Below are 9,928 nucleotides of genomic sequence, written 5' to 3'. Positions count from 1 at the left end.
AGCATTTGTCCTCTGGCCCTTTCCCCTCCAGGGGAATCTGAGGGGCATTTGAGAACTACTTTGTACTAAAAGCTGGTTAGAGCAAGGGCAGTTGTGTGTTGCCTGACAGGTTGGAGCCCTGCCAGTGTGAACATGACTGGTAGGAAGGGTGGGTCTGTACTTGCTGCCCTGTGAGCCTTAGCTGGTTGTTTTTGCAACGTGGGACCCCAAGATTTAATCTGTAAGTTTACACTTTTTCTCTAAAACTTGTTTTGGGTTTTTTTTTTTTCTGTAGGGCTGGGCGGGATGAAGTAAAGAGTTTGAATCTAAACTTTTAATTTCTTAGAGGTAGAAGTGGGCATATTTGAAAAGCAAGACCCCTATTTATGCCTCAAAGACAAGACTCAAGCATATGTGGGTTACAGGGCAAAGCACTGCTATCTGCAGAATCTAGTTGGGTGTGTGCAGGCAGAAAACAAGTTACAAGACAGACCCTCCTGGCCAAGGTGGCTGTAATTTTTCATCGTGGTAACAGTTTCTTTTAAAAACTAAGTCTTTGCCTCTGCCACAGCATTTGAGCAGGTTCTACATGTAGTGAGCAGTCAATGCTTTGCTTTTCATTCCTGTGCTTTTCAGTAAGTTTGCATATCCTATTTCTGCTCCGTGTTGAAGCCATCCTAATGCCCCAGGCTAGACTTGGGAAAGCTGCCTTTGCCCTTTTCAAACATACTCCTGTCCCCTGCATTGGGGCTGGGGAGCAGAGGGGGATTTCTCTGATCCTTCAGCTCTCTTGCTTCTGGCAATTATTTCTGCTACCTGAGGCCAGAATGTGAAGGCTTGAATTAGACAATAGTCTTTGGTTTCATCCTCTTTCTTCTGAATTCACTATGGCTTGCAATTCCTTTTACAGTTTTTGGCTGTGCCCAGATCTTGGCTGCAGTTGGAAAAGCAAATCATACCTAGCTACTGTTGGAAATACATCCTCAGGAAGGGTAATAAAGCTCACAGAGAAATGGTAATTCTTCATAAAAGATATTTATTAGATTAAAACAAGTTACATGACAGTTTTTTAGGCAATTTTAGTCACAGTATCTTACATCAAACAGTGTGAAACTCCAACAACAAGCACTTTTGTTATTAGAAGCTGAATGTGACATCATGGTTGCAAACACAGCACTGAAAAACTTTGCATTTTTCAAATCATGGATGTATGTTACAGACAGATTTGAGTTCTGTACTCTGGGATTCCTTGGATGATAATGCAAAATCATTTCACCAAGTGCAGGAATTGCTTGGACTATGAAACACATAACAGTGCTTACAAATAATCTTTTATGTCATCCATATCTCTGCTCACAGGTCTCTGCACCCCACCCTAGATACAAATATGTCTAGTAAAGTAATGTTTGCACAGAGAAGCAATGCAGTAGTTACACAGAATTTGAGACCTCTTTTTTGTCAGTCCTGATGTTTGCAAAGTCAGCTGTAAAATTGCTTCTATACTGACCCTGGCTTTGCAGTTGGTAGTTGTATTTCATACATGGTATGTGTCAGAGAGCAAAGTATGTTACAGCCAGAGCTGCAGATGTGGTGTGAGTTCACTTTTCTGTTGCTGATTCAGGAGCAAAAATGTAGTTACACTGGACAAATTCTTTTACTGATCAAGACTACACAGAAATTAACCACAAATCCTAATCTATGAGGTGAGAAGAAAGGAATTGACTGTTGTCTTTGGTTTGAAACCTTGCTTTCTGTGACTCCAAAACTATCAAAGGCTTGACTCTAAGTACACTTTTACAAGTAGTTTCAAAATTTTTTAGTTATTTTGTCACTATTATAGTTGTTAACTCTGATTTTCTTGTTGCCTGGTGTTTACCCAGGGCAGTCCACTTTTAGTTTTAAATGTGAGAGTGGACAGTTCCAGTGCTGTGCATTTTAAGAGCACAGTGCATACGGTAATGTACTGCATACCTTATGTTCTTCTGATAGCTGGATCATTTTCAACCTCAATATTGAAAGCAACAAGGCCATTAAATGAAAAGCCTAAATAAAAGGTCACATTTTCATTTCCAGCGGGCACTGATTCATGATGGAGTGGCAAGATACGGAGCTCCTTCACGTGACCACGTATAAATAAATTTCTGTCCTTGGTCCAGCCAGAAACTCTTTTGAGATTGTCACGAATTATGGAAATATTCCATACAGTTCCATGCAGCCACTTCATTCTCCTTTCATCTAAGGATCCCACCATCAATTTATCAATTTTAGTTTTGTGCACAATCTTACTTAAGCCATAACCTTTTCCCAGAAAAAAATGAGTGTAGATTCTTTTCTTTCTGGTAGGAACATCTTTCATTTTGATGTCATATAAGCGTTTCAGGGTTTGAAGGGCTGAAGTTAAAATTTCATCTTTATCTGGATTAGGCTCTTTATCTAATGCCTCATCTGGCCAGTACAGCAAGGTGAGCAAAAAAAAGGCACTTGCTGGAAATGGTCGTTTTCCTTTGAAGAATCTTAGACTGAGCTCACGCAGAGTTGGCAGTGGAAGGAGTTTGGCTGATCCTGGTGTTAAGCAGGCTAATGTGATGTGGCTCAAAATATAATTGATCAGATCGTTGTCCTCTAGCCTGTTCCTTAGCGGGTTTTCTGGATAGAAACTAAGGATCCTTTCTAGCTTTTCAGCTGACCTGTTCTCTTTCTTATCTGTTAAGAATGACAGGATATTGGTGACATTTCCTCCACCACTCCTATAAATACTCATACGTCTCATGAGCTGAGTTTCAGGACCATTGTTGCTGTCATCAATAAGTGATGTTGAGATAAAAAATTTAGCGTATACCTCTGACTGTCTTTTCAGCCATTTTCTGGGATTATAAATTTGTTCTTCCTTATCATCATTTTCATCATCCTTCTCTTGGTTTTTATCTGTTTGGAAATAACTTAGTTCTTCTGAAATCCATTCCAGAGCATTGTACAGGTTCTGGCGCAAGCCTTTTAAGCGGGAGTGAAGTGTTCCCCATGTTCTTTTTATGTCTTCAGGAATGTAGTCTGTGGTGAGGTATTTCACAAGCTCAGTATATTCCCCCTCTGGACTTCTGTGGAATACAGGGAGTGTGGACAAAAATCGAAGAAGGCGACAACCTACTTCTACTTCTCCAAAATAGCCAGCGTTGTTCATAATTTCACGTTCTTCCTTTGCAGCCTGCTGTGCAGCCCTGAAGCATTTCATAGCTTTAAGAGCAATTTCTATCTTCTCAGTGATCCTTTCAGGGGTGTCCTCCTCTGTCATTTTATCCACAGTGAAGCTAAACCATTTCCTGTAGACTTGACCTTCTGTATCCAAAATATAAGAATCAGTTGGCAAATGAGATTTTGCGACCTGTGCCCAGTATTTTGCATCTTCAAATTTTTCGTTGCTGTAATTTAGTCTGGCAAGCTGCTGGGCAAAAAATGGATCTTTTCCAAGGAGTTCATATGCAGCTTTTAAAACAGCAATAGCTTTTTCACAGTCTTCAGCTTCACACACATGTTCAATGAATGGGGAAAAGAGAGTATCGGTATTGTCACCCCTGCTTCTTTTATCACGTCGAATAAACAGATGTCTGATAAACTTTATGAATTCTTCACGTCCAAATCTGTTTTCAAAGAGTATCTTTTCCTGAAGAAGAGTTGTTGCAAGTTGACTTAGTGATTGATTCCCTGAAAGCTGATGCAGAATTTCTTTTGCAACCAGGCAGTGTATTATCCGGACAGATGAAATATAAGTAGTACTTTCCCTTAGCTCAATAAAAATCATTCTTGCTTGTTCACTCAAGCGATGTTTGAAATCGTATGCCCTTGCTTTACTCTCTGTATATGCCCCCAGCCCCAGAAAAGCCTCACAGTGTGACAGTGAAACGTATGAATTGGGTACATAACAGTTGAGCAGAGCCACGTAACGCATCAAGCAGGTGTCACGAGAGAAGGGGTCAATGCCATGCAGTATGTGCGCTACCAAGTCTGACACGTACGTTTTATTGAACTCCTCACACATCAGCACAAACGTAAGTATGAATTCCGGTTTGACATCTTTCTGCTTCAGTTTTTCAAGTTTAGTGTTGAACAGATTTTTCTCTGACTCTGTCAGCTTGTGAGTGACAGCAACTGTGTCCAGTGGAGAAGCCTTGCAAAGCCTTTCAGGGTCATTGCATCGTCTACAGCACATAAGGATGAAGTAAGGTCTGGAGGTATTCATTTTCCTGGTTGCTACAGCCTCCATTAACTCAATCTGTAGTTCTTCAAAGTACTCATCATCATAATCTTCGATCAGGAGCAGCACAGGAAAACAGTGAGTGATTTCCTTTTCTTCATAATCTCTAAGTGCAAGCACATGGTTACAAACAGTTGAAGGTGAATATGAGGTCTTGATAACAGCACATCTAAAACGCTTTCTGCTTTTCCATAGAACTTGCCGTGCTATTGTGCTTCCACCGCTTCCAGGATGGTGAAATATCTTTAGTTTAGCCACAGAATAATTTTGTCCACTTCCTCGCAAAATGCCGTCCAAGAGTTTGCTTGCCTCCGTGCATGCTTCACGTTCAATGATATCCCCACAGAGTTTTTTATCAGCAAGCCACAAGTTTTCCCACATGATTTTTCTCCCGCGGTAAAAATTTTGTTCTATTTCTTGTTTTTGTTTTTCAGTCCAAAGATTTAATTTGATATCATCACATTGGTCAGCACAAAGGATTTCTAGGGAATACAGTTTCTCTTCTTCCCGCAAGGGAAGTGTACACACCCCTCCAGTGGAAGCTGGCAGGTGTCTGGGTTGGGCTGTAGAAGGCAGCATTGATTGGATGGTGGCATCTACATGACTGAGCTTCATACCCACAATACTGCATTGTTCTAGTGTCTCAATGCTGCAGGATTCCTGAGCTAGATTAGCCCACTTTCTGTAATTTTCTCTGGACTCTGCAATGCAGATGATGTACTCCATGCCATTCATCTCTGTATAGAATTCCTGAAAAGTGTCCACAAGTGGTTTCTGCACTGGTGATAGCAATAGAAAAAGCACAATGAAAGAGCGCTCCGGCAGAATTTCCTCACAGATACAAGTAATTACTTTCTTCAAGTATTTTTTTTTTGTTCTAATCCATGTATTTTCATCACAAGGTTTTTCATCCCCAAGGAAGTCACTGCGCCCATTGCAGAATATCCAGCTGGTCTGATCAAACAGTTTCTGAGAGGGAGAATTATCAATTTCTTTGAAAAAATCCTGTAAAAAATAAGAACTTGTTTCATGGTGCTCTTTGTACTTGCTGTACAGTCCTGACACATTAGAATGTTCATCAAAGTCAAAGACACAGAAAATGTTCAAGTGCATTAAAAAGTTGATGTAATTCAGATTGTCCTGTTCACAGCTGTTTGTGACAAGGATGTACCGTAGGGAATCATCCATATAGCTTTTGCCATCATTTAATAGAATTGATAACTTTCTTCCTAAATCTTGAGGTATTTCTGTAGGTACTTGTTTGCTGGAGAGCTCAGCTCTTTCTCTTTGAGTGTCCCTGTCTGGCACAGCCTGAATGAAAGCAGTGAGTTTGTTGCGCTGCACAGGTTCAGACTTTGCTCCTAATCTCTGGTAGAGAGCTGGTTCTTTGGTCAGGATCACCTTCTGGCTGCTTTCGTTGTATTTTGGTAAATAAACTTCAAAACAATTCTTCTTTACCAAGCTGAATGTTGGTTCAATGTCAACCTCCACTACAAATCTTTGTTCCTGAGAGTCTTTTGAAATCACTTCAACAAACACAGGTGGGTGAATACATTTTCTTGCAACTTCTTGTAAATCATTGCAAAAGCACTTTTCTATATAATCCAGTGCATCAACAAAGTCTTCTCGGTTTTTGACCTTTATGCCAACAATCTGTCCGTGTTTCCAGCCCTTGTCCTCAACACTGTCCATGACACCAAAATGGATGGTGCCATTTGTTCGAATGTTCATGCAGGCTGAAGCAAATCGTATCACTTCAGAGGCAAATTTTGACTGCACTTGATATTTGTTCAGTTCTGCAGCAATGGCAAAAGATTTGTATTCATGGCAAGGAATTATTAAATCACTGACTCCTGATTCTGGAGCAAGAACTGTGTCTTTCACGTATTTGAAATCAGTATCCTGACTTCTAAATGGCCGACAGTTTCTGAGCTCTAAAACTTCATCAGAACTTTGAAGCTGGGATTTCTTGCTGCTTCTTTGCCTCTTGCCAGAAGTAGGAGCTGTGTTCTCGCTGCTGGTTGTACCCACAGCACCAGAGCTGCCTCCAATTGCTGTGCCCTGGGCGGGGGTGTTGCTGGCTCTGGCTGGGCCTGTTTGTGCATCTGTTCTGTCGGGTGTTTTGCTGCTGGAGTCCTCCGCTTGCTGTGCCTTGTCCTGGAGCTGCAGAAGGTCATCTCTCTTGTGGATTAAGATCTGGATTTGGCCTTTCTTCATTCCTATGTCTTCTTTGAGGAAAGACTCATCCAGTTCTATTAGTGCTGGGCCTGTCACTTCTTCTGCATATAGTTTATCTACGTACTCCTTCTTGATTCCAGTAGACTCCAGCCAACATTTTACATGGTTCTCATCCCATTCATTCACAGGTAATGTTTTGTAATCTAGAAGTTAAAATTACATATAACTAATACAAACTAATCTTTGTTTGGCCATGCTGAATGTTAGATTATTTTCTTTCTACCAGTCACAGTGAGAGAGCAGGTCTTAATTTCTCAAGTATGTCAGTTCTGAGGACAAAGTATCCTTAATCAGAAGCAGTTCTAAACAGTGGTGCAAGACTAATAAATCAGCAAAGCAGGAAACTAGGAAGGAGACTTGGAAATTATCCTCAAAGGCAGTCAAGGAAATAACTCAGAATGGTTTTTTGCAGGGAATGATGTGATAAGGTTTATGGGAATTGGCAGGACTGGATTCCATAAACTGGACAGGTCTGGGTAGATTATTTACCCACTTGAGTCTGATTATTTTCTGCTAAAGGAAGATAGCATCAATACAAACCCTAAGATGATGATAGGAGTACTGATTAGTTCCCCACTAGAGATGAATCCTTCAAATGCAGATATTAAAAAGTAAATTGCTACATATAAAATACAAATTTTCTGAAAGCAATACATACCCATTGTCTTTGGTGAGGGAAATCCTGCTGTTAGTGAACAAAACCCTAGAGGGGGAAAAAATAAGTCTTCAGATTTACAGTTAATGTTCCTGTGTTAGTTCAAGCTGACTTTGGTATTCTATTTTCCCAACTTCCTCCCCACCTTTTTGGTCCAAGGTCATTTCTGTACCTCTAAAAGCCTGTTCTTGCCAGCTATGCTGTTTCTGTGTGCCTGTGTGAAGGCAGCTGCTCCTGCCTCTGACACACACGAATGTGAAGGAAGTAGGAGGGGTTGCTGGAGAAGCTTGTGCTGACAGCTGAGCCTAACAGCTCTTTCAAAAGAAATATGTACTGGAGAAAAGGAGGCCCACCACCACTGTATCCCCCAGGTTCCATCTCTTGCTTTTTATTGCTTTTTCTCACTCTCCCTGCCTTTTGTTCCTTCACACTCCCTTTTCTCCCTCCCTTCTTTGGTGGGTATACTCTCCCCTGCTCCTTCTCTTTTCCCGCATCTGTTCTGGTGCTTACCAAAATTTCCAAGAAGCAGTTAACTCACTGCCCAACCCAGCAGAAGGTTTTCTGTTTAATGGGGTGTCCTCGCCTGAGTTGTGACATCCTTCTTGTGCCCAGCCTCCATTTCAGGGGTTGGCTGCAGGGACAGCCAGTTCCGTACTGCAAGAGGAATGGGTTAAATACACTGCTCAGTGTGACAGCAGAGATATGAGACATTCACAGTCAGCAATAACCATCCACGAGCCTGGACACCAGGGGTCACAGTAAAATGTGCACTGTGATGGTGGTGTTTCTTCTCTTACTGTGGTGTGGGGGCTCAACTCTCTGGTTCAGCTGGTGCAGTAGCTCAGCCAGCTCCACCCCTGCAGCTCGTGGTGCTAAACAGCACCAGCAAGTGTAAAAGGAGCAGCCACCAGTGCAGCTGGTCAAGGTCTCCACAATATCCGCAAGTGTAAAGGTGTTACTGGGGGAAGGAGACGAGTGCTCAATCCCTGGGACTATGGCTTGGCAGGAGGTGAGCTCAGCAGAAGGTAGTGGTTTGGGGAGATACTGGCTCTGGGAGAATAGGGTATGCTGGAAAAAACCAACAAGTGCACATTAAGCTTTTTTGCACCTGGTCAGCCCTGTGCAAGCCTTGGGGGGCTGAGGCACCAGCATGGTTGTAACTTTCGTGTGAGCAGGTGGCTCTAAGGGGGAGCCTGTTACAGGACTGCCCGGATGTGCTGTAGCTGTAAGACATCCCTCAGCGTAAGTGTAAACAGGCTGGTTATAAAAAGGGTGGGAGACTGATTTCCATTGACACTTGGTGCAGCTTTCCCCGAGAAAGGGGGCTAAAATGGCTCTGAAATACTGGTCTTTTAGAGCCTTTGGCCGCCTCCCGTGGCTGGGCTTGTACAGTGGGTCGGCTTGTGGTGAATCCCGTTCCGCGCCTGTCTCTCCGCCCCAGCCCGCTGTAACAGCTGACGTCAGGAAGCGTTTCAGAGCAAAAAGCCTTGCCGGGGAATCGAAACTGGAATGGAGGCTGAGCAGAGCGGGGGCAGGGCTGAGGAGGCGCGGCTGGAGGGGGCCCGGGGGTCCCTGATCCCTCCTGGTTCTAGCAGCAGTCGGGTGCTAGTCGGTGGCACCGGGTTTGTGCTCCAGTGGGCTCTGGCTGCTCTGGGCTGCACGGCTGGGCAGCGAGGGGGTGCAGCTGCGGGGCTGGGGGCAGAGCTGTCTGCGCCTCGCTCCCACGTCTCTGAGCTCTCAGACAGTCCCATGTAGTGCTGCCGAGGAGCTCCTACCCCAGTGGGGTGGCCGGGGGGACAGAGCTGGGTGGGTGGCAGTGGAGGGACATCCTCACTTTTCGTTGAGCCTGCTACCAGTAAAGTAACCCGCCGGGCTGAATGGCCCGCAGCGCACGGAGGGCTTACCTTGCCGAGTGTCTCCAGTGCTGCCTGCAGGGAGTTTCCATAGGAGGAAGGGAGGGAAGGTGCTCCAACACCTGGGTGCCAGGCTCTGCACGGGCAGCAGTATGAGCACTGTGGGTGTTCTGCAGCTCCTGCGGGTCTCTTGAAAATTATTCCGGAAATAAAAAAGGGGAAACTGCTTTAGACAAACATTTCTGGTGAGCCATCCAGTCTCCACCCCCTTCGCAGCAGTGCTTCTGCTGCGTGGTGCTGCCGTTACAATCCAGCAGCCTAGCCTCACCAAAACCAGCTGTCAGGATGGGGTGTGGGATGTATTTATTCTTTTTTTTGTATTTTAAAGTTTTAGATCCACCTCACTTACTGCCCTCTGTATTAGCTATCTACTCACTCCAGGCCTCCTCACCAAGTAAGTAGTGGAGAGGTTGGCAGGGTAGTTAATAGAGCACAAGAGGCTCCTTAGCCCAGGCCCTCTGCCACTGGGGCCCAGGAAGGCTGTGCTGCACACAGAACTGTCTTAGTGACTTTCTGTTTCCTGTAAAACACGTGATCTGTTATCAGCTCAGTTTCACGAAAACCATTTGATCTTTATCTTAGCAGCACAAATTCCTGCCATTTTCTCTCACCTGTGCACTTGCCTCAGCCACCAGACTGGAGGTGGCTGGTGCCTGGGGACTGTCAGAGTAACAAACGAGGCTCCTGGGCCTTCAGGGAGGCTCAGTGCTCCCCCCCACCCGAACAATTCCTGCATCCTCTGTTGGATCAAGAGGCAGGCAACGAGTTGAGTAGGCTCAAAAACCAGGCACCAAAAACCAGGCACGTCCCTTCCCCAGGGAGGCAGGACGGGGCTGCTGCAGGCCTTGTCTCCTCCCCCACTCAGTTCTGACAGCTCTGAGAGCACCAGGCCTG

General features: G+C 44.4%; 1 protein-coding gene across 1 annotated transcript; it reads right to left on the bottom strand.

Annotated features, from left to right (window-relative positions):
* Positions 1 to 995: 995 nt before the first annotated feature.
* LOC116453435 (sterile alpha motif domain-containing protein 9-like) lies at positions 996 to 9,874 on the bottom strand. Its single transcript, XM_032128856.1, has 5 exons — positions 9,426 to 9,874; positions 9,026 to 9,163; positions 7,632 to 7,775; positions 7,125 to 7,169; positions 996 to 6,609 (listed from the first exon to the last, which is right to left on the bottom strand). Exons 4-5 carry the CDS (start codon positions 7,126 to 7,128, stop codon positions 1,952 to 1,954), a joined length of 4,662 nt encoding a protein of 1,553 aa, XP_031984747.1. The 5' UTR covers positions 7,129 to 7,169; positions 7,632 to 7,775; positions 9,026 to 9,163; positions 9,426 to 9,874; the 3' UTR covers positions 996 to 1,951.
* Between the last annotated feature and the right edge of the window lie 54 nt (positions 9,875 to 9,928).

The sequence above is a fragment of the Corvus moneduloides genome, chromosome 19 (genome assembly GCF_009650955.1).
Source record: "Corvus moneduloides isolate bCorMon1 chromosome 19, bCorMon1.pri, whole genome shotgun sequence".
Taxonomy (NCBI): domain Eukaryota; kingdom Metazoa; phylum Chordata; class Aves; order Passeriformes; family Corvidae; genus Corvus; species Corvus moneduloides.
The sequence above is the reverse complement of the archived record's forward strand: the minus strand, read 5'-3'. Positions and strand labels throughout refer to the sequence as shown.